The sequence below is a fragment of the Hypomesus nipponensis genome, chromosome 14 (assembly GCF_054491055.1).
Source record: "Hypomesus nipponensis isolate SF chromosome 14, ASM5449105v1, whole genome shotgun sequence".
NCBI lineage: Eukaryota > Metazoa > Chordata > Actinopteri > Osmeriformes > Osmeridae > Hypomesus > Hypomesus nipponensis.
Genome location: NC_140374.1, coordinates 233,944 through 258,177, shown reverse-complemented (window position 1 = coordinate 258,177; position 24,234 = coordinate 233,944). Strand labels below are relative to the sequence as shown.

At 48.0% G+C, this 24,234-nt stretch overlaps 2 protein-coding genes across 8 annotated transcripts in view; both read right to left on the bottom strand.

Annotated features, from left to right (window-relative positions):
* ppp6r3 (protein phosphatase 6, regulatory subunit 3) overlaps positions 1-7,016 on the bottom strand; it is a 30,855-nt gene extending 23,839 nt beyond the window's left edge. For all 5 annotated transcript variants that reach the window (XM_084672710.1, XM_084672711.1, XM_084672712.1 and 2 more), the window contains exons 1-4: positions 6,827-7,016; positions 4,733-4,923; positions 4,065-4,298; positions 1,206-1,392 (exon numbers count right to left, since the gene is read on the bottom strand). In XM_084672710.1, coding sequence (XP_084528836.1) covers positions 1,206-1,392; positions 4,065-4,291 — 414 coding nt within the window. In that variant the 5' untranslated portion in view covers positions 4,292-4,298; positions 4,733-4,923; positions 6,827-7,016. The remainder of the gene's footprint in view (positions 1-1,205; positions 1,393-4,064; positions 4,299-4,732; positions 4,924-6,826) is intronic.
* A 1,115-nt stretch (positions 7,017-8,131) lies between these two features.
* Positions 8,132-24,234, bottom strand: part of lrp5 (low density lipoprotein receptor-related protein 5) — a 59,041-nt gene continuing 42,938 nt past the window's right edge. For 2 of the 3 annotated variants that reach the window (XM_084672707.1, XM_084672708.1), the window contains exons 12-24: positions 23,852-24,036; positions 23,450-23,773; positions 22,180-22,376; positions 21,529-21,746; positions 18,756-18,946; positions 16,000-16,209; positions 13,848-13,973; positions 13,053-13,289; positions 12,793-12,903; positions 12,307-12,546; positions 11,249-11,373; positions 10,621-10,718; positions 8,132-10,177 (exon numbers count right to left, since the gene is read on the bottom strand). In XM_084672707.1, the coding sequence (XP_084528833.1) occupies positions 9,916-10,177; positions 10,621-10,718; positions 11,249-11,373; positions 12,307-12,546; positions 12,793-12,903; positions 13,053-13,289; positions 13,848-13,973; positions 16,000-16,209; positions 18,756-18,946; positions 21,529-21,746; positions 22,180-22,376; positions 23,450-23,773; positions 23,852-24,036 (2,524 nt within the window). In that variant the 3' untranslated portion in view covers positions 8,132-9,915. Of the gene's footprint in view, positions 10,178-10,620; positions 10,719-11,248; positions 11,374-12,306; positions 12,588-12,792; positions 12,904-13,052; positions 13,290-13,847; positions 13,974-15,999; positions 16,210-18,755; positions 18,947-21,528; positions 21,747-22,179; positions 22,377-23,449; positions 23,774-23,851; positions 24,037-24,234 lie in introns of those variants that run through there. The other variant, XM_084672709.1, reaches the window with a different exon arrangement.

Here is a 24,234-nt window from a genome sequence, read left to right as displayed (position 1 = left end):
CATCTGCCTTTTATTTTGGACAACAGCCTAATTTTCGATTTCCCAAAAGGTTGATTTGAGAGACTGCACACTTTCAACAATTACACTGAACAAAATTATAAACGCAACACTTGTTTTTTCCCCCATTTTTCATGAGCTGAACTCAAAGATCTAAGACTTGTTCTATGGACACAAAAGGCCCATTTCTCTCAAATATCGTTCACAAATCTGTGTTAGTGAGCACTTCTCCTTTGTTGAGAAAATCCATCCACCTCACAGATGGATGATTTATTGCACTGGTGTGCCTTAGGCTGGCCACAATAAAAGTCACTCTGGATAAGAGCGTCTGCTAAATGACTAAATGTAAAAGGCCACTCTAAAATGTGCAGTTTTACTGTATTAGGGGGGTCCGGGGGTGGGGTCCGAAAACAGTCGATTAGGGTTAGCTAAGAGACCTGATGAGGACGAGCATGCAGATGAGCTCCCTGAGACGATTTCTGACAGTTTGTGCAGAAAGTCTCACTCTAACCGACTGGTTTTCGGACCCCCACCAATACAGTAAAACTGTACAACACTGTTCACAATTGTTCAGTCGAGTCCTGGTCGACCAAAGAAGATCTTAGTAGGGACAGCCCTCGATCTAAGAGGATTAAACAGGTGCATGCACTAAACTGCCATTCTATTAAACAAACCACAGAGGGGTCAACTTTCAACCAGAACTGGTCTGTGCTGCGTTTCCCGGTAACGATGGATCGTAGCTTTCTACGAGCAAAATAACGAAACTATAGTTATTTCTTACGTGCGCTTCCCAAACATGCTAGGCTAACTTATGAGCTTTCAAGAGCTACGACTTTTCAAGAGCCACTTTAGCTACGATGGCTTTGGGAAACGGCCCGTAAAACTAAGATCCGTCGTACGATGGATTCTAAGACCAATTTAGGCTTACAACGCCTTTGGGAAACGCAGCCCAGGTTGTCTACAATGCGGTTGTGAGGGACTAGGAGGGTAGTGTGGGGATCATGTCTGAGGGACTAGGAGGGCAGTGTGGGGATCATGTCTGAGGGACTAGGAGGGCAGTGTGGAGGTCATGTCTGAGGGACTAGGAGGGCAGTGTGGGGATCATGTCTGAGGGACTAGGAGGGCAGTGTGGGGATCATGTCTGAGGGACTAGGAGGGCAGTGTGGGGATCATGTCTGAGGGACACGTTTCCCCCCGGAGCAGCTGACCTGTTCAGGCTTCCTGCCAATGAGAATGCTGAGGACCTTGGAGAAGAAGCTGGCCAGCAGGGGGTTGAGGGGGGCCTCGTTCTGCAGGAACCCATACAGCTTCATCAGGAGGCCCTCGTCTTCGCCCAGCCTGTCGTTGATCTGGCCCACGTCAGAGGTCAGGAGTTCACAGGATATGTTGGGGTACCTGAGAACAGGAGGCAAGCTCACTCTTCAGTCTGAATGCAGGTGTGACCATGTTTCACAGCCACAATATCTACAGAGTTGTTCCGTCTTGATAGCCCTGGGATGGTACAGTCATGGTACAATACACTGGCACAATACAATTACTTTTATACGTCCGTAGCAGTATTGGAAGTGTACTCAGGTTATGAAATGGAGGAAACTGCGTGTGTATTGAGACACCTTTTCTGAATAGTCAGTAAAACAGCAACAGGGATGTACAGTATTGACTCCACTGCTCATCTATGAGCCTGTGGTCGGTGGACCGACGACCCTCTGGGAGGTGGGGGAGGGACACATAGAAACTGTAGGTCCACATTTTCAATTTAAATGCATCAATCTGGTGTGAAACTCAGGTGCAACTTCTAGATTTAAATGAGAGGCCCAATCGATGAAGAGGCCCGATCGATGAAGAGGCCCGATCGATGAAGAGGCCCGATTGATGAACTTTGTGCAAAAACAAATATCACAATGTTGTGCTCTTGACGTGATAGTGATGTCTAATTTGTCCCGCCATAGTTTCATAACGTTTCAAAAGGAGCCGAAAATATTAATACACTTCATATTACATCAGTGGTTCCCAAGGTGGGGGTTGCGAGATGATTTCCAAAAATCAAGGAACATTTTAAAATAATTAGAAATAGCATATTTTAAAATATTAAACTGAGGCTTCATGTTGACACATTTTTATAAGAGTACATCAAGGCATTTTCTAAAAGGGTGTGCGTGGAGGGGGATGGGGGCAGGATGCAGAGTTGGCTTTAGAGGGCTGTCAACAGGGCATGGAAGCGCCTATTGGGTCAAACAAAATGTCAATCGAAAGGGCAGAGTGTACCGGCCATACGATTGGACATTCTCCAATCGTAAATATATCCTAATTACATCTCTTTTAATGAGCGATGTGCGTGAGAAATGTGCAAAATTGAATTAGCGAAGGCAGAATGAAGCAACATCGTGGCTATGTGTGCACAGTGATGTGTGCATCACTGGCACTGCACTTCACTGGATCTCATCCTACCTGTCGGAAATATCCTACCAGGGCTCCTGGGGAGGAAAGTGTCAAGCCCCAGCCAGCTCTCCACTGATGTCCCACAGGGCTCCATTCTTGGACCCGGTCGTGTAGATTCACCCTCTACAATATCCGGAAGATCAGGAGACACCTGTCTGAGCATTCCACCCAGCTGCTGGTCCAAGCACTTGTCCTCTCAAAGTTGGAGTACTACAACTCGCTGGGCTCCCAGCATGCGCGGTCCACCCTCTCCAGAGGATTCAGAACGCGACAGCCCGCCTGGTCTTCAATCTATCCAGACACTTCCATGTTACCCCGCTCCTCATCTCCCTCCACTGGCTTCCCATCACGGCCCGCATCAGATTCAAGACCCTGGTACTGACCTTCCGAGCGGTGAACAGGACTGCACCCTACTACATCAAGTCTATGCTTCAGCCTTACACCCCCCCCCTGCCACCTACGGTCTTCTTCAGAGAACAGTCTGATGGTCCCACCGCTCAAGAGCGCCCAGTCCTAACACAAGCTCTTCTCCTGTCTGGCCCCCCAATGGTGGAATCAGCTCCCTATCTCCATCAGAGACACTGATCGTCTCCCCACCTTCAAAAAAAGGCTCAAGACGCACTTGTTCCAGGAGTACAACGGTACTTAGGAATGATTGGCTGGACCTGATGTTAAGTTTCTTCCAGGATCACAATGACTCTTACTGAGAAACGTATTGCTCTTGTTGGTTAGTTGGAACGGACTTAATTATTGTACTCGCTGTGAAATGTACTATTGTTGCTTGCTTTTTCCACAGGTACACCCTTGCACTTTTGAGGTTAATGTTGTTTAGTTGTAACTTGTTTAACTACATGCTCGTATGGTTCTTCCCTTTGGGACTTTTCCTTTGGGTTTTCACAATGTTTGCTTCATGTTTTGGCTACCCGCAATGTTTGGGGCTATCTCGGTGTTATGATCAGTGACCTATGCACTTTTGTAAAGCTCTCTCTTGGAAGTCGCTTTGGATAAAAGAGTCTGCTAAATGCATAAATGTGTAGATATAATTCATTTTTTGGACAAACTACTCAACATGGTTAGATAGTTTGGACCTTTGGGAATGTAACCAGTCCATGTTTGTAGGATTCTTTTGCATACCTGGACCACAGTGAAGCTTTTAGAGTGAGTCGAGTCATTTGCTTTTGCTTTGTTTACAACGTTGGTTCAACTTGTTGTTGCAACTTGATCTTGAAATGGATTACAGCAATGCAAGCACAAGAATCGTAGCTTTGCAATGATGTATGGAATGTGTAGCAGTCTAAAAATATATTTTTTAGTAGTGAGTGCGCAGTAACTTGGGCAGGGGGGTGGGGCTTGGTTCTGGCTGGCGGCCAGGTTTGGACCGGAAACAGGCTAACCCATTGTAATTACAGTACCAGTCAAAGTTTGGACACATTTTAAAATGTACTACTGTGCTCATAGATTGCCTCCCAATTTTGCTCTCTAAGTGCACCAGATCGATGGATTTAACCCTAGAGGGAAAAAAGGTCACCCCACCAGTCTCTTAAAATCCTGTGGGAAACACTGTATGCATGTACTTGATTACAAAAAAGCCTAACATTACATGATAAGAATGATGGTTGTAAACTCACTTGTACTTGATCTTCTCATCCACGTCATCGCTGGGCTCCTGCGTGATGTAGGTGACCAGGTCCTCCATGCACTGGGGCCGAACCAGGAATTCCACCAGCTTGTGGTTCTGGGCCTTGCACTCCTGCAGCACATCCTCCTCGTCCATCACCTCTGTAAGCGTCACATCCTCCTTCTCCAGGAGCGTGTCGATGTGGGACGTGGTGTGCAGGTCGAACTTCCAAAACATGATGCTTCTGCACAAACATATTAGGGTTCATTATTTATTTTGATCAAATACAGGAAATTGAATAGGACTGTCTTTTTCAGATCTAAAAGAACAATGTAAACAGAGCATCTGCTAAATGACTCAATGTAAATGTAAACAGGATATTTGTCATGAAACACACCAACACCCTTTGACCCCCCCAGATGCCTTCTTTGGTTTCTTGAAATCAATGTTTTGTTTTGACAGCATGTCATTGTGACAGTATGTTTCCAGGTTACTCAGTTCAGGTGGTGTTGATGTATCTAAAGTAAGGCTAAAACCATCTTTCTGAATCTAGTTGAAGTGAATTAAGTCTAGCCTGTTTAATGTGTGCTTGTAAACCTCCACCAACAACGAGGAACACATGGTATGTACATGCAGTCTTTAAATTGCAGACAAATTAAGAGTAAACAACAAGCTCACCTGACTGGGGTCGAGTCCAGAGGTTGAAACTCTAATTAAAAATAAAATAATGTTTGTGCTCTTTGTGAGATCTGGCCCATTACAGGCTCCACAGGCAGCAGACAGAAGAGACCCTTGGACACCGCACACATGCAGCACATCCACCTCCAGCTCAGCTCAACAGCAGCGCTCAGCTCAACAGCAGCGCTCACCTGCAACACAGAACACGACATGTCACCCATCTGTAAAGACTTCTGAGTCAGTCTCCCTTTAGCATAACTGCTGTTTCTGAACCCACATTAAAAATAATTTTGTCCTAGGATAATTTTAAAAATGACCATTTCACACATCTTAATGTAGCTTACTGTAAGTAGCTTAAGAAACCAGGCTGAAACAACTCCGGTCCCTTGTATTACAAGAGACGAATCCTGGTTGAAAATAAAATACTTGTCACAGCTCAACAGAAACACAGTTAGCAGAGTACCCTGTTGTTGCACAGGTACAGATGCACGTGTCTTGTTGAACAGTCTCTGCTAATACTGAGGAGAACATGCCTGTAAAAAAAACACTAAGTAATCAGGGACAATAGTGCAGCAGCCTTATGAACAAAATAAGAAGCCTAAATCTATGAGAATACCCGTCTTAACCAACAGCTACAACACACAGCACTGGAGGCCCAATCCTTCCGCTGTGAAGTGAAGCATGTGACATCAGTCTATCAGATGCACCCTTGAGTCGTTGTGTAGACATGAAAAATCTGAGGTTAACTGAGAAAACTGAATTGTAGGTAATCGATATAATTTAAGATAGCTAGTTAAACAACCAGTCATTTCAAAACCAAAACTATCCCAAGTGTCGTTTTGAGATGGCTGACATCAATTAGGTAGCTAACGTTGAAAAAATTAACCGATCAGTTAAACTTTGAATCCACTACTTCGCGTGACTGCAACAATCCTGTAAACGATGCCAAGAAAAAACTAACGTTGAAAGCCCGAGAGCTGGGCGATTAACTCGTTAGTACTCCAAGTCGTGTTAGCGTTTACTGTCTAAAACCACAAACTTTGCACCAGTTGTTAGACGGCAAAATGCCATCACTCAGCACAGACAGGTAGAACTGGCCAGCGCAATCTCTTGCTCACTAATGTATAATTCATGACTAGCTAGATGCAAATATCAGGTTCGGATAGCAATACAACTTCAGTTACTTCGCAACCATGCATTAAAGACGTTAGTTACTCTACTTACCTAGCTAATGTTGGTTGAATGGGCGTAAAATAGTAATATAGTTACTGTCAGCGTTGTTTGATTACCAGATTACGACGTTAGCTAGTGGTAGTTGCTACTGAGCTGCAACCGCGCAGCAACGGCCTCCATTAGCCATTTCGATGCGCATTGCACTTGGAGGCCAATATTTAAAAAGTCAACCGGGCTTACTATTAGTACTAGGATAAAGGTCTGCCTCACCCACCTGATGGCAGGTATTCTATGTTTAGGTATTTATTAATATGGCTTAATGTAACTACGAAGTGTTTCAAACTAGCTAGAGCTAGCAGTTAACGTAATCTCAGGCCGTGTCACGGTACTCGCTAGCAGCACTAGAAGCTAACTTGTCAAATTGTTAACCAATGAGAAGATGGCTTGCTAGGTTCCTGGTAGCAAGACGTCTCGGTTGTGAAAGGACAATATTATACTCGGTAGATGGGTTCGTTCTAACCAGATAATAATATTGGTTAGGTACTGTAGCATCAGCGACCGGTCTGTCTTTCCCCGGTTTTAAGTCAACATTTTCAATGAAACGGCCAGAAGGGATACACTGTCAGTAGCTAGCCTGACGTCAACTGCAGTCACTGAGTTAGTGTAGCGTTAGGTTAAAACATACCGGCAGGTTAAGTTTGTTATCCGTTTAGCTAGCTAACCCTATAAAGATCTGTAACTACATCATTTGCTAGCACTACCTAGCTAACTGCCCAAAATATTCAGGCTTGCTCTTTGACCGGGTACGTCGTCGGATAGCAAACTGCTAGTAGTAACGACAGATACTGTAGCAAGACGTTAGCAGTAAACTAGCTAAGTAAGGCAAAAAAGCGGTTCGTGAAAGGGCTAACAAGTACGTACCGATAAACAACTGTAAATGGCGAGTCCCCGGCATGTAGTTCATTTGGCCATTTGCCTAAAGTCTTAACAAAACAAATATGTAAAAATTTCCAAATCATAGAAAGAAAAATAAAGTGTTTACAACTGGTTCTTCCAGGCGCGAAAAGGTAGATCATCAGAGGGCACTTTTCAAGATGGCGGTTCCATCAACTTCAACGGTCCCTTCCCCCACCACAAGTAAAGTACCTGTCAATCAAACTAAGCGCTTGGGTTCTATTGGTTACAAAACACGTCAACTAAAGTCAGTTATTACCACACGCTCACTCGACTTGGCATATTTAGCACGCCGTTAAAGCAGAGGTTCCACTTTCAGAAATTTCACGGACTATTACGCCTTATCTTAAGTTTGTTGGTTTGTAAACATTCTGCTGTGCAAATCTAATTGTATTCATTTACCCCCCCCCCCTTTTGTCTGATTTGTCAATTATTTTAAAATAATAATATTATGTGACCCTAACTCCACCCATTCGGTACGCTTGGCGACTCATATCGACTAAGGAGTTGTCCTCTCTCTTGTTGCGTTCAGAAACTCACAAAAACGATGTTTCAATTTCTTGGCTGAACGTTATAAAATATTTCCGAGGCGTTAAATGCCGAGTTGGGGCTAACTGCCACATCCATGCCAACTTGTAGAATCAGGAGTCTCAGCCCTCATGGTTTTGCACTTGATGTTTTGAATTCCCCGAGATGGGGCGTGATTCTGTGTGGTTTATGGCGAAGTTTAGAGCTAGTCAACCAAGTTAAAACGTCGACGTTCAGTTTTTCTTGAATATACAACCTCATAGACTTATTTTTTGGTTGTTCACAATGTGTGCTTCTTGTTTTGGCTACCCGCAGTGCTTTGGGGCTATCTTGTTGTTATTATCAGTGACCTTTGTATTTTGTAAAGCTCTCTCTTGGAAGTCGCTTTGGATAAAAGCGTCTGCTAAATGAATACATGTAAATTTGTTTGCAAGTATTCCTTTTCGTTGAGATACAAGCAGATTGACAGAAAGGCTTGTGCGTTGAGATGCTGTTACATGAGATTCGACGTGACCACATGGTGGCACTATAGCAGCAGTAATGTTCCGTGTGTCCATCTCTACTTCCAAAAACTTTTCCAAATAGTTAGCCTACTATAGAAGAATTGTGATACGTAATACGTACGTAATACGTAGTGTTTCTAGAACATTTCCAAAGTTAACTTTTTGTTGGATTCGGAAAAGAACATTAACGTGTAATTCGTCTACTTACTAAAGTTCCCACTGGCAAAACAATCTCCATAAATTCTTTAAAATAGAACCTTTATTATATAAAATGTTTTGATACAAAAATTGTCACAAGTGTAAATTACAGAAGGCATTTACAGACAAAAGACAATACACAGTTTGTTTGAAGAGCCTTGCTATACTGGCACAGTGGGTGTCTCCTGCCCTGGGAGAAGTCAGGCTCACAGAGCAACACTCAGGATGAAGAGATGCTCTGCTGTCCTCTGTGACAGAGCAACACTCAGGATGAAGAGATGCTCTGCTGTCCTCTGTGACAGAGCAGCACTCAGGATGAAGAGATGCTCTGCTGTCCTCTGTGACAGAGCAGCACTCAGGATGAAGAGATGCTCTGCTGTCCTCTGTGACAGAGCAGCACTCAGGATGAAGAGATGCTCTGCTGTCCTCTGTGACAGAGCAGCACTCAGGATGAAGAGATGCTCTGCTGTCCTCTGTGACAGAGCAGCACTCAGGATGAAGAGATGCTCTGCTGTCCTCTGTGACAGAGCAGCACTCAGGATGAAGAGATGCTCTGCTGTCCTCTGTGACAGAGGAGCAATTAGGATGAAGAGATGCTCTGCTGTCCTCTGTGACAGAGCAGCTGCAGCAGCGTGTGTTCCTATCGGCTCCACACCCCAGAAGTAGCCAGGCTAGTCTAGCCCGAGCAGGGCTCCTAACAGGGATGTGGATCGTCAAGTTAAAATCTTAACACTACCTCTTGATGCAATGTTATGAACTCTTGTGGTGGGTCTACAATTAAATTAATTGCAATTCACAAATTGTAAAATGTAGTTTTCATAACCATGATTACAAGTAAGTTCTCACTCTAACAGGACAGTCCTGTTAAGAGAACATAGTGAGGCACATTCAGCACGTTTCACAGACGGGAGACTAGTTGTATATGGTAGATATTAGTCTATCTTTCTCAGGACAATTGAAAACAAATGTATTTCTAAGATTGCTGGATGACTGTATTTTCCGAGAGATGGCTCAATGTATAGCATACATCACTGACATGATAAAGTGACAGGGTGTAAATGTCTGGATGCAACACCAGGGACGTCGGCCCTGGATCCCTCAACTCACAACTTCATCAAGGATGAAGCTGTTTCTGATCTATTCTAGACTGAAACTCCTTCAAAATCTGAAACTTTCCCATATTAACAAGAATACATACACACTGGTCTACATACAACAATTGCAACATTGCTATAAGAATAATACAATTTGTTTAAAAAGTAAAATAGCTTTATGATCTACTGTTGGTTGTAATATTTAAATCATAAGTGTTTTTTAAAACCATAACTCATAGTCATATATGTACAGTAGCAGCAAACTGGAAAACAAAACTTCTGCATGGGACCAATTCAGATTCACAAAGATAATCATTAATAATAACATCTCATGGCTATAATGAACTCAAAGAAATCAAATATTTACGTTTAATTACAAATATGTACAATTCTTTTTCTAAGAGGCTCATTTGGTATTTTTCATCTTGATTTGGAAAGCTTTATTACAGAGTGCTAGTGTTTCCAGCTTTCTAAGAGCCACATTTATAACTGCTGAAAGGTGCAGGCAAATTTTGATAGGTAGAAATGTATCTATTTCTAAAATCTATTTCGGAGGGTGTCCACCCAATGGCAACATGATGAAAAGTGGTAAGATTCACACTGTTTAAGGGATCTGAGACAGACCCCTTCCTCCACCTGTCACCACACCAAGATGGAGGCATGAATACTATAGAATCATCTCATATGTTCGTATTTAAACATTATTTACAGGCTGAGTCACATTCTCCGGCTGTCACGAGGAGTCAGTGCAGGGCGAGGGGGGAGGAGGGCACAGGTGGAAGTAGCTCCGCTCCGTGGAGGGGGACGGGGGACAGCTCTCCTCTGCTGACAGGTACTGGCTCCGGGGGGTGGGGGGCGGGGGGTAGGGGTCCGAGTCTGAGTTCAGGTCCATGTAGTATTTGTTGCTCTTCCAGCGGCTGGTGGTGTAGTCGCTGTCGCACACGTCGGTGCTGCAGGGGGTGGTTGGGGGAGCCACTCCACGCTTCAGGTACGGCCTCACGGAGGAGGAGAGACATGGGGTACAACTTTACATTTGAGTAATTTATAGCTGCTTTTATCAGAAGAAAACAAGCAAATAGTGCATATAGCAAGTCCATCAGATAATCAGGGATCAGAAGTGCACAGTTCAAAGTTCACAGGTTAGAGGAAGGAACAGTCTGTGAGGTTCAGACTGAGAAGCAATTACATGATGAGAGTTCACAGTGAACAGGTAAAGTGTTTCCATTATATTATCACTAAACCATGTTTGCCACCCCTTCAAACACTGAGACGCTGTCGGCCTTCTTCTAGGCATATCCTGTTCTGTGCTGTAAAGTGTATTTGCGACCATCTCAATAAATGCACTTTAAACTCAATCAAGTTGATCTTGTCCTTCCCAACATGAGAGCTACCCACTGGCAACACAAGTGTGATGTAGCACGTGTGTGCTGCCCCCTACCTGTAGGACCTGGTAGTGGAGGGGCTGTTGGAGGAGTAGAAGCCCTCTGCGTTGTAGAGGGAGCGATCTGTCGCCGGGGACGGAGGAGGGTTCAGCATCTACAGAGAGACACACAGACAATACAACACTCTGGGGTAAGATAGGCTAGGTCGGGGGGGTAGGCTGGCGTAGGTCAGGGTAAAATGGGTAGGTGGGGTCAGGGGGCAGGCTGGGATAGGAGGGGTGGGTAGGGGTAGGTAGGGTCAGGGGGCAGGCTGGGGTAGGAGGGGTGGGTAGGGGTAGGTAGGGTCAGGGGGCAGGCTGGGGTAGGAGGGGTGGGTAGGGGTAGGTAGGGTCAGGGGGCAGGCTGGGGTAGGAGGGGTGGGTAGGGGTAGGTGGGGTCAGGGGGCAGGCTGGGATAGGTGGGGTGGATAGGGGTAGGTGGGGTCAGGGGGCAGGCTGGGATAGGAGGGGTGGGTAGGGGTAGGTGGGGTCAGGGGGCAGGCTGGGGTAGGAGGGGTGGGTAGGGGTAGGTGGGGTCAGGGGGCAGGCTGGGATAGGAGGGGTGGGTAGGGGTAGGTGGGGTCAGGGGGCAGGCTGGGGTAGGAGGGGTGGGTAGGGGTAGGTAGGGTCAGGAAGCAGCAGGTACCTGAGGATAAAAAGTCCCCTTGGTGCTGGAGGAGCTGCTGGAGGAGGCTCCGGTCAGGTGGTTCCTGTCGTAGAGTGGAGCTCCGCTGCTGCTGCTGCCCAGCATGGACTTCCCACATGAGATACCTGGTCACCACGGGAACACACATTCATGTTACAAAGCCTTTTATTCATTCAAAGTATAAAAAGGCATCTGGATATAACGAGAATGTGCTCTGTGACTCTTGCTTAGACTGTTGCTCTTGTTGGTTAGTGGTAGCTGATTTAAACTGTTGTATTCTCTTCTAGTTAATCCTATTTTTATTGCTTTCCTACAGGTACACTTGCTCTTAAAGATTCATGTTGTTTAATTGTAACTTGCTTAACTACATGCTCTTATGGTTTCTTCTCTTTATCACCTTTTTTTTGGTTGTTCACAATGTGTACTTCTTGTTTTTGGCTACCCGCAATGCTTTGGGGCTGTCTTGTTGTTATTATCAGTGACCTATGCACTTTGTAAAGCTCTGTCTTGGAAGTCGCTTTGGATAAAAGCGTCAGCTAAATGAATAAATGTAAATGTGGAATGTGAAAGACTTTAATACAAAATATTTTTCCTTTCAAAATGGCTCAATTTTGTTTTCCGATGATGTCTCCTACCTCATTTCCTTCCTCATCCCCTCCTCCCTCTCTGTCCCCTCCTCCTCTCTCTCTCTCTCTCTCTCTTCCCCCCTCCTCTCTCTCTCCCCTCACTTCTTCCTTCTCCCTCTCTCCCTCTCTCCCCCTCCTCCCTCCCTCTCTCCCCTCTCCTCTTCCTCCTCCCTCTCTCCCCTCTCTTCCTTCTCCCTCTCTCCCCTCTCTCCCCCCTCCTCCCTCCCTCTCTCCCCTCTCCTCTTCCTCCTCCCTCTCTCCCCTCTCTTCCTTCTCCCTCTCTCCCCCCACCTCTTCCTCCTCCCTCTCTCCCCCCACCTCCTCCTTCTCCCTCTCTCCCCTCTCCTCCACCTCCTCCCTCTCTCCCCCAACCTCTTCCTCCTCCCTCTCTCCCCTCTCCTCCCCCTCCTTCCTCTCTCCCCCCTCTCCCACCTGAGAAGGTGCCATGCTGGGAGCTGCTGGGGGTGATGAAGTTCAGTGGGACATGGGGCGTCCCGCTGATGTACTCGTGGGGGAAGGATCCATTAGGCCCCTTGTAGCGCCGACACACCACGCGCTGACACACGAAGTACACGCCCACCATGACGAACACCGACAGAATGATGCCGATGACCGGGCCCACCGTGCTGGAGTGGGGAGGGAGGTCGCTGGACGAGGGTACCTGGAAGTCTCCTGATCGAAAGGACACAGAACGTCAGATGTTCTACTAGATCCTGAGGACACAGAACGTCAGATGTTCTACTAGAGACTGAGGACACGGAACGTCTGGATTGGAACATATTATGTTCAAGATCCAGAGAAACAATGAATAAGATGTTCTAATTCTACATGGATGTTCAAGATGTTCATTAGAGAAACTGAACCTGAGACTGACACTGAGGAGACATGAGACTAGAGCAGACACAGAGCTGTGCTCACCACAGCCCAGCTCATCAGAGCCGTCAGCACAGTCGCTGTAGGAGTCGCACTGCTGCTTCTTCTGGATGCACTGGTTGTTCAGGCAGCGGAACTGGCCCAGAGAGCAGATGACTGCAGCAACAGGAGAATGTTGTACCTCAGTTATTAATGACAATAATGATGATAACTGGGTGGGGGGAGGGGGTCATTATGGGTTGTTATGAGTGGAGTTATCATGAGGGTGTTATCACAAGGGCTAGTTGTGGGCTTGATCAACGTACTGTCACAGTCCTGCTCGTCTGAGCTGTCGGCACAGTCAGGCTCGCCGTTGCAGCGCAGCTGAGGGTCAACACACTGACCCCTGTCACACTGGAACTGGAAGGTGGAGCAGACAGGGCAGTTCTCCTCGTCACTGTTATCGTCACATTCTGGGAAGCCGTCGCAGCGCCAGGCCACCGGGATGCAGTCGATGTCCCCCGTGGCACAGGTGAACTGCTCTGTGGAGCAGGTGGGGGGCTCTGGGGGAGGACGTGTGAGAAGAAGGAGGGGAGTGGAGAAATGATCACAGTCATTTCATTGGTCCTCTGTGTGTGTGGTGTGTGTGGTGTGTGTGTACAAGTGGTGTGTGTGGTGTGTATGTGTAGTTTTATGTAACTTAGGACAGCGAGACAGGCAACTATATTTTTTAAGAGATATCGGTTTTCTCATGAGGGTGTCATTTACATCATTAATTTGTTGGAACCACATTAAATGTGTGTGGTGTGTCTGTGTGTGTACAAGTGGTGTGTGTAAGTGGTGCATGTGTATGAGTGGTGTATGTCTATGAGTGGTGTATGTGTGTGTGGTGTGTGTGTGTGTGGTGTGTGTGTGTGTATGAGTGGTGTATGTGTGTGTGGTGTGTGTGTGTATGAGTGGTGTGTGTGTGTGTGTCTATGAGTGGTGTGAGTATGAGTGGTGTGTGTGTGTGTGTGTATATGAGTGGTGTGTGTGTGTGTGTGTGTGTATATGAGTGGTGTGTGTGTGTGTGTATGCATGGTGTGTGTGTGTGTGTGTGTGTGTGTGGTGTGTGTGTGTACCTCCACAGTGGAGCAGGTCCTGCAGCAGTACCAGGTGCATCGGGCATGAGCAGCGAGGCGTCCCATCGCCTTTGGCGATGCAGATGTGGGAGCAGCCTCCGTTGTCACGGGAACAGGGATGAGACACTGGAGGGAAAGCCAATGAGCATTCAACATCCCAAACCATCCAGCAACAACAGGGACAAATGCCTCAGGGGCTCGTTCTCCGTACGTCGCTAACTCAGTCAGCTGGATTTGATTGTTGACGATTTGTCATTATCTTGGATTGTTTGGTTCTTCGAAACTCATTCTGGACTTGCTGTCATAGCAACAAGTCCTTTAGCTTAAACCTGCTCTGGAGCAGGATTATTTTATGTAAACAAGATTTGATTGCAACTTTATAAGCAGAAGTGATACAGGAAGTCTGTCACAGACATGTTTCTCTGACAACAACCTGTTGCAGAAGGTGCAAGAATAATTAGCAGAACTGAACATGAACCCAAATTAATCATGCATTGCGTGATAGACAGATAATTCAGGACAGCGAGACAAGCGACAATACTTTTTGAGAGATATCGGTTTTCTCGTGAGGGTGTCATTTACATCATTCATTTGTTGGAACCACATTAAATTAGGCTATATGACATTAAAGATGATAAAGTAATTATGAAAATAAGAAAATATTAAAACAAATAGGCCTAGTCTACTGTAATAAGCAATAAAACATCTTACATGGTCACTACTATACATTTAATTTGTCAGCTACTTTATGCCAGCCCTCTCCTGGATTTTGCAAACTTTGAGGTGTTCCCTGCCATTTTGATTGAGAGTAACCTTCGAGGAAGCTCTTGTTGTTGGCTCTGTTGCTGAAAAAAACGGGGCTCTCTTTTTGGCCACGGTGAGCAGCCAATAGCAGCGTTGCTGATCAAGGTTTCTACTATTGATACATACCAACGCATAACTCAATCCAGCTATACTAATCATAAACAACAAGGGTGATTGAAGAACCTAATTAGCCAGATCATGATTAGCAAGATGGACCCCTGGCCTCTGAATATGATAAAACTGTTGATCATATTTAGTCATAGTTATTATTATTGACACTATTATTAACACACACACACACCAGCCACACACACAGCTAACAAACGTTTCAACTAGAGGTTACACTATACTGTAGGAGTGTAACAATATATCTACTGTAGGAGTGTAACAATATATCTACTGTAGGGTGTAACAATATATCTACTGTAGGAGTGTAACAATATATCGTGGCACAATATATCGCAATGCAAAAATGTAACAAGATGTATTGTAGAGTAATGGCAATATGAAAATATGACGTTTGATCCCATCCAAGTTGTACGTACAACAAAGAAAAGTATAGAAACGTTTTCACGTTTTGGAAATAAAGCTGTCAATTGAATTTCAGTTTAATGAAAATAAATAAAAACATAGTGATGCTTATCGTATTGTGAACCCAGTATCGTGATACGTATCGAATCGTGAACTAAGTGCATCGTTACACCCCTAATTTCAACTGTTCTCAACATTGCTATACAGTGTTAGACAGACAGACAGACAGGGAGACAGGCAGGGAGACAGAGGGAGGGAGACAGAGGGAGGGAGACAGAGGGAGGGAGACAGGGAGGGAGACAGGCAGGGAGACAGAGGGAGGGAGACAGGGAGGGAGACAGGGAGGGAGACAGGGAGGGAGACAGGGAGGGAGACAGGGAGGGAGACAGGGAGGGAGACAGAGGGAGGGAGACAGGGAGGGAGACAGGGAGGGAGACAGAGGGAGGGAGACAGGGAGGGAGACAGGGAGGGAGACAGGGAGGGAGACAGGGAGGGAGACAGGGAGGGAGACAGGGGAGGGAGACAGAGGGAGGGAGACAGGCAGGGAGACAGAGGGAGGGAGACAGAGGGAGGGAGACAGGGAGGGAGACAGGGAGGGAGACAGAGGGAGGGAGACAGGCAGGGAGACAGAGGGAGGGAGACAGAGGGAGGGAGACAGGGAGGGAGACAGGCAGGGAGACAGAGGGAGGGAGACAGAGGGAGGGAGACAGGGAGGGAGACAGGGAGGGAGACAGGGAGGGAGACAGGGAGGGAGACAGGGAGGGAGACAGCTATCCAGTGTTAGATTGTAATCTAAGCCTGATCCACAGGGGCGTACCAAACTCTGCCGGCTCCATGTCCTCCACAGCGTGGATGCTGGTTAGGTAGATGATGCGACCCTGGATCCTCGTCCGCTTATCACCCGTTAGCTTGTCCACGCGCTCGATCATCTGCTGCTGCCGGTCAATCCAGTACAGGTGCTCCCCCAGCAGGGTCAGCCCCACAGGCTGCAAGATGTTGGAGTCCTGGAGCACGATGCGATTGGCTCCTGCAAGGAGGAAGGGTGACATCATCAGAAAGGGACTTGGGTTCCTTCCCACACACCCCTCCCTGTATGGCGCTGTGGTTAAAAGTATCTGCTAAATGTTTAAATGTAAACTAGACTGTATTACATGAAATTATTATATGGCAACAACGGTACAAGCTTTCTGATTGGCTAGTGGGGAGTCATGCCAGACACATATTGCCCTCAGCGGTCAATACGGCTCCGTATTGCCCTCTGACGTCATCTTCAAAATGAGCGACGAGTCAGCTGCTGAGTTTTACTATCCAGATGATGCTGAAAAGATTTGTCATCGAAAGTGAGGATGAAGACTAGACTCTTTGAATCACTTGTATCGTTATTTTGTGTTGAAATTAAAGCCATTTTAGCAGAACCATGTTGTCCGCTTTCTATCAAAAGTAATGAGTTGCTAGGCAACACATGAAACACAGCGTGAGAAGACTTGAGAGCTAGCTACAATTAGCCCAGAGGAACCATTTATTTTCGTTTACAAAATGAAAAGAAGCTAAAAATGCCATATAATAAACTACTTACTAACCTCGACCGTTCGGTCATGCCGGGAAATATCAAACCTCGGTTTTGCCGTATCAACCTCGCTATATCGGTCGGTCAATACGTTCCAGCCTCAGTTTGATATTTCCCGGCATTACCTCACTCTCGGTTAGTAAGTATTTAATATTACACTGACAATCTTAAAGTTTACGAAACTTTTGAACTTTGAAATAACTGGTCCCAGATGCGGTATTGTTTTGACTGCTTGGTCCTCCCCCCTGGCTCCTCCTTACCAGACAGGCTCAGATGAAGAGCCAGAGTAGCTCCCTCCTGCAAGGAGCCAGGTATGCTGGATTGAAGCCAGATATGCTGGATTGAAGCCAGATATGCTGGATTGATGGCAGACATGTGAGACCAAACAAGGCCTGGGGCCTCATGTATAAACGTTGCGTACACACAAACAGCTTGCGTATGCTGGTTTTCATGCACACTGTGTGATGTATAAAATTCACTTTACGTGAGAAAGTGCGGGCCTTCATGGAAACGTTTGAGCAGACGTGAGAATGTGTGGGCCGTCCGCAATGTCTTGTCTGGTTCTGTAACGTGGCGGATTCTAACTGAAAAGTGCCGAAACTCACCAAACATTACAAAATCAAGTTTCCACTACAGTTACTGTCATACGTCTAAGACGTAGACTATTCAAAAAACATAATTACCTCCACTAATAAATGTTTGTTTATTGATGTGGATGATTCACATCAAAACGGGGAAATGCTACTAACCGTTTAATCTGCCACCACTTAATAACTATTGTCAAACTTGAGGGTGTCAAACAAACTACAAAATCACTCAGGAAATGCATGTCACTCTCTGAATATGGTTAATATTGCATGCAGCATGGATTATTTACAACAGATGAAATATATACTCGCTGTGCTGTGCAACTATACAAGACTGGCGTGGGAAAATGCCCTTGTCTCTGTGAGTCTGACTCTGGCTCATCCATGACGCACAGGAGGCATGTTTCTTAAAGTCGAGTTAGGGTTAGGACCATTTCTTCTTAATTTCTGCCATGGTCAGGTTCTCCAAACCCACAGCATTTACAGCCCTACTGACAGTTTTCCGCCAACTTCCTTTGTTGCTACCTGATGACAGGCCGCCAACAGGGAACATTTCCTCCACCTAGAATTTTTTTTTTTTTTTGTGTTTAGCCATTTTAATTCAGACAAAGAAATGACCTCAGGGGCGCATTTATAGTCCATCTGCATATTCATTTATGGGGGGGGGGGGCAAGGCGGGGTCAGCGGCTCGTTCACGTGCGGTAAATCTAACTTTGATTGTGATTTCTAAAGGAAAGGTGTGCAGGACGAGCATGGCTCTGCCCTCCTACGTACTTCTGCTAAATTTTGATTTAGCTTCTGTACTGCGTCTCGGCATGAGGTACGTAAGTCAGATGTCTCAGGTTAACTTTCTACCTGTCCAATCAGCAAACAGAGGGAGTGGCTGAGAACGATGATGTTGATGTTGTGCGCTAGTTTGTGTAGTTCCGTAATGGCAGCGGAGAAAGATGCGAGCAAAGCCACATTCGGTCCTTGCGCCCTTAAAATAGCATCTGAATATTACTCCATTGGACTTTAGACCACATTTTTCCTGGTCAGTGGCGGAATTGTTTTTTGGAAACTGCAAAATAGCACCAGGGAACGTTTGTGCCGGAACACGCCTCCTTATTCGCTGAACCGCCCACGGGAGCGCAAAGTCACTTCGACGTTCGTCTGTGGAGGGAAAAGTCGGCTTTGCGTCGAGTGCAAACTAGGAATGACACTTGCGTCGTTGACTAAGTCAGTCGCGCTGGGTGCAAGGCCCAGAGAGTGGACATGCTCAGCAGATATGCAGTCCAGTCTACCCTGTTTTCTATTTTATACAAATGTACTCTTCTTAATTCAGTCTCTCTTACACTTTTAAATTGTATTGAAATTTAAGCATTTATATTTTTTTAATCAACAATATTTGATGTTTTGACTCAATGTGGGTGTGCTCACCGGTGAGGTCACTGCTCTCGATGCGTTTGAGGTCGGCGTCGACCCAGAACAGCTTTCCCAGCTTGTTGTCCAGCGCTAAGGACACAGGCCGGATCAGCCCCGTGGTGAACAAAGACTCTCGCTCCGTCCCATCCAGAGATGCCCCCTCAATCTTGGCTGAGCGCTCCTGCATGGTGGTGAAGTACATGTACCTACAGGGAGGGACACAGAGGGAGGGACACAGGGAGACAGGGAGGGAGACAGGGAGACAGGGAGATAGGGAGGGAGACAGGGAGACAGGGAGACAGGGAGACAGGGAGACAGGGAGACAGGGAGACAGGGAGATAGGGAGGGAGACAGGGAGATAGGGAGGGAGACAGGGAGACACGGAGGGAGACAGGGAGACAGGGAGATAGGGAGGGAGACAGGGAGACAGGGAGGGAGACAGGGAGGGAGACAGGGAGACAGGGAGGGAGACAGGGAGACAGGGAGATAGGGAGGGAGACAGGGAGATAGGGAGGGAGACAGGGAGACAGGGAGATAGGGAGGGAGACAGGGAGATAGGGAGGGAGACAGGGAGACAGGGAGATAGGGAGGGAGACAGGGAGACAGGGAGACAGGGAGGGAGACAGGGAGATAGGGAGGGAGACAGGGAGATAGGGAGGGAGACAGGGAGACAGGGAGGGAGACAGGGAGACAGGGAAGGAGACAGGGAAACAGGGAGGGAGACAGGGAGATAGGGAGGGAGACAGGGAGACAGGGAGGGAGACAAGGAGACAGGGAGACAGGGAGATAGGGAGGGAGACAGGGAGATAGGGAGGGAGACAGGGAGATAGGGAGGGAGACAGGGAGATAGGGAGGGAGACAAGGAGACAGGGAGGGAGACAGGGAGACAGGGAGATAGGGAGCGAGACAGGGAGATAGGGAGGGAGACAGGGAGACAGGGAGGGAGACAGGGAGATAGGGAGGGAGACAGGGAGGCAGAGGGAGGGAGACAGGGAGGGAGGCAGAGGGAGGGAGACAGGGAGGGAGGGAGGCAGAGGGAGGGAGACAGGGAGGGAGGGAGGCAGAGGGAGGGAGACAGGGAGGGAGGGAGACAGGGAGGGAGGGAGACAGGGAGGGAGACAGAGAAATAGGGAGGGAGACAGGGAGGGAGGGAGGGAGGGAGGCAGATAGGGAGGGAGACAGGGAGATAGGGAGGGAGACAGGGAGATAGGGAGGGAGACAGGGAGATAGGGAGGGAGACAAGGAGACAGGGAGGGAGACAGGGAGACAGGGAGATAGGGAGCGAGACAGGGAGATAGGGAGGGAGACAGGGAGACAGGGAGGGAGACAGGGAGATAGGGAGGGAGACAGGGAGGCAGAGGGAGGGAGACAGGGAGGGAGGCAGAGGGAGGGAGACAGGGAGGGAGGGAGGCAGAGGGAGGGAGACAGGGAGGGAGGGAGGCAGAGGGAGGGAGACAGGGAGGGAGGGAGACAGGGAGGGAGGGAGACAGGGAGGGAGACAGAGAAATAGGGAGGGAGACAGGGAGGGAGGGAGGGAGGCAGAGGGAGGGAGACAGGGAGGGAGGGAGGCAGGGAGGGAGACAGGGAGGGAGGGAGGCAGAGGGAGGTACACAGGGAGACAGGGAGACAAGGAGGGAGACAGGGAGGGAGGGAGGCAGAGGGAGGGAGACAGGGAGACAGGGAGGCAGAGGGAGGGAGACAGGGAGACAGGGAGGCAGGGAGGGAGACAGGGAGACAGGGAGGGAGACAGAGGGAGGGAGACAGGGAGGGACAAAACAGGGTTAGAAAACAGAACCGTAAACATTAGAAGAGTAAACTGAGAGGAAACTGAGTGTGAATTCTGCTAGGCTTGTGTCTGGAGCACGACAGCTTGCCAGTCTGACTGTCCTGGGTTATAACATGTCAGCTTCTATTAGTCTTGATCGGCACTCTCCAACTGTTGTTTGCATGAGACAACACAGCTCCTCATCTGTTAGTCATTCAGATCTGTCTGGCTCCTGTCTCTCCCACAGCAGGGACTCACTGGTAGAGAGACATTTCAGCAGTAGAACCACAGTGTTACAGAGGAGGCCTCCAACCTCCCTGAGGAGGGGAGAGGAGGAGCCAAGGCAAAGAGGAGAGCACCCAAACAGCCACCATCTGTTCCACACATGGTTGCCTCCTCCTCCTCCTGTCTCCTGCTCTCTGAGGTCCTGTGGTTCCCTGGCCGATCAAGAAACTCTGTCCACAGCCACTCCCGTCCATGTCCACAGCCCCTCCCACCCCTAACTGCCCTCAACACCCCCCTCACCTGATCACCCACTAATTACCCTGCTGGAGGACCTTCCCACCCAGATCAGCAGAGCTAACTGTACTATATTTACACAGTGGCATCCTTCTGAAACATTTCATAAAGAAACACAAGGAACTATTTTGGTCCCTGCATATTTTTTCATTTTTTGAATTCCCTCTTTTTATTTAAGTCCACCACATTCAAAACAACATTTGCTTCAACCACAGCGTAGAGAGGGTCAGAGTGACAGGCCGAGTTCAGCCAGAACCTTCCAGATCCTTCCAGCCCTCCAGTCCTCTAGACCAGGTCCAAAACAACTTTAGTTCCAGTCCTGGAAGCGCATGTGATGTGCTTGTCCTGACACACTGGGTGGGCTGGGTTTGCACTTCAGACATAGTATCACTTGTACTAGCTGCACCAACTGAGCCAAATACACCTCAAGTATTTGAAGGCATTAGAAGATGTGCTGAGATTCATTCCGTAACCCTGCAATCAACTCCCCCCCCCCCTTCTCACCCTTTCTCTGCGTTGACGACGATGGCTCGGGGCTTGTCGTGTTCGTCCCTGAGCACCACACCCAAGGCCTCCCCATCCAGACGCTGTACATTGATGGTGTTTGTGGTCTCACATGTCCAGTACAGGCGCCGGCTGTACGGGTCCACACTCAGGTCATGGGGCTGCTTCTCTGAGCTCTGCTGGGAGGCTGGAGGCAGAGTGGACACCACCACGGAGGACTGGGGGGAGGAGGAGGAGAGATGTAGGGAAGAGAGGACAGCGATGGAGGGAGAGGAAGGAAGGGAGGGAGAGATGGAGGGAGTGAGGGAAGAATGGAGGAACAGCAAGGGAGGGGTGTATGAAGATGTGGGGAGGGGGATGTATGGGTATTATAAAAGCAGGAATAACAAGTGATGTGATACTTTATGCACACCAGAAAAATGTAATAACGTTACACATATATAAACAGATGTGCATATTGATGCTTTCACTAACTTCATCTGATCAGCTATGGACATGCTGATTGCCACCAAGTATTACCTCATGTTACCTTATTGTTTCCTTAATTTAAATCAATTTGATATGAATAATATCATAATGTTAAGATAATAAGCTAATATAAAGTAAGACTTGTCTCCTGACTGGCAGGAACATGATCGCTCTGGTTCTGACCTGCGTGCCGTCGTCGCGGGCACGGCGGATGTTCTGCCGCCCGTCCACCCAGTACAGCAGCTGCTCCAGGGGATCATAGCTGATGGCCCGGACACTCTTCAGAACATGGATGGGCAGGATGATGTCTGGGCTCTGCTCCCCCAGAACCATCCTGCTGATGGAGGTCTTCTGGCTGAACAGCAGGAAGCTGGAGGGAGCTGGATGAGGGGAGGAGAGAGGGGATGGAGAGGAGCAAGGAGGCGGGATAAGTACATAGGAGGGTGATGGGGGAGAGGTGGAAGAGGAGAAAAGTGGGTGAATACAGGGATGGCCGGCACAGTGACTGTTTGGTTAGTTTTGGGTTTAGTTTTGGGGCTAGGCCGGTAGAGCTGGGACAGAGGTCAGGGGTCCAAAAATAAACACATATAAACACTCACACATACACACACAGATACACACACCATCCCCACCCAGTGCCCCATGACTCAGGAAGTCATCATCTCACTAGAATGTAAACAGGGTTAGGGTTAGCTTTGGAGAGACAGAGCTCTGCAATAAGAACAGACAGGACCTTCACCAGCCAAGACTCTGCCGAGTTAACATTAACATCCATACAGTTTTCAATCAATCTTTTAATCAATCAATTTATCTGTGTATGCCGTATGATAAGGGGATGCAGAATGAGAGGGTTAGGTTAACCCAGTCTGCAGGATGAGAGGGTTAGGTTAACCCAGTCTATGCAGGATGAGAGGGTTCGGTTAACCCAGTTGGCAGGACAAGAGGGTTAGCTTAGGTTAACCCAGTCTATGCAGGATGAGAGGGTTAGGTTAGGTTAACCCAGTCTATGCAGGATGAGAGGGTTAGGTTAACCCAGTCTATGCTGGATGAGAGGGTTAGGTAAACCCAGTCTATGCTGGATGAGAGGGTTAGGTAAACCCAGTCTATGCAGGATGAGAGGGTTAGGTTAACCCAGTCTATGCTGGATGAGAGGGTTAGGTAAACCCAGTCTATGCAGGACGAGAGGGTTAGGTTAACCCAGTCTATGCTGGATGAGAGGGTTAGGTTAACCCAGTCTATGCTGGATGAGAGGGTTAGGTAAACCCAGTCTATGCTGGATGAGAGGGTTAGGTAAACCCAGTCTATGCTGGATGAGAGGGTTAGGTTAACCCAGTCTATGCACGATGAGAGGGTTAGGTTAACCCAGTCTATGCTGGATGAGAGGGTTAGGTAAACCCAGTCTATGCTGGATGAGAGGGTTAGGTTAGGTTAACCCAGTCTATGCTGGACTCACAGCTGCAGTTGCGTCCGTTGGGCTCCAGGGTGTAGTGGGAGGCGCAGCGGCAGTGGGCTCCAGAGGGAGACGCCAGGCACAGGTGGGCACAGTTCCCGTTGCCCTGGGAACACTGGTTGGTGCCGTTCTGGCGGGAGGAGTGGAAGACCAGGATGTCCATTACGTAGTCCAGCTGGCCCTGCACCACGGTGCGGTTCAGACCGCTGCGCTTGTCCACACGCTCAATACTGCGCAGGTTCCAGTCCGTCCAGTAGATGTAGTCCCGGTACTGGGTGAGGCCGAACGGGTGGGGCAGGTCGTCCACTACAATCTCCCTCTGAAGACCTGGGGGGAGGAGCAAGGGTTTAGGGTGTAGGAAGTAGGGTGGAGGAAATGACAGGTCTATCAAAATGTTTGGGTTACCTTGCATGTTGGTGGACTCGATCATGCAGGTGTCCAGGTCGGTCCAGTACAGCCGCTGGTCGGTGTAGTCGATGGTGAGGCCGTTGGCCCGGCCCACCTTGTCCACCAGGGTGACGATGCTGCTGCCGTCCATGTGGGCACGGGCGATGCGAGGCCTGCCGCCCCACTCTGTCCAGTACATGAACCTGCCGACCCGACAGAGAAAACACTGCCTCAGACCCAGAACACTGCCTCAGAACCACCACCAAGAGGATTTTAGGATTGGGCTGGCAGTGGGGGATGGGTGGGATTATGTGCCTCAAGCTGAGAAGCATCAAACATGAACCTAGAAGACTTGGAACAGCAGGCAGGTATGAGCATACTAGAGTGTTAGGGTTAGGGCT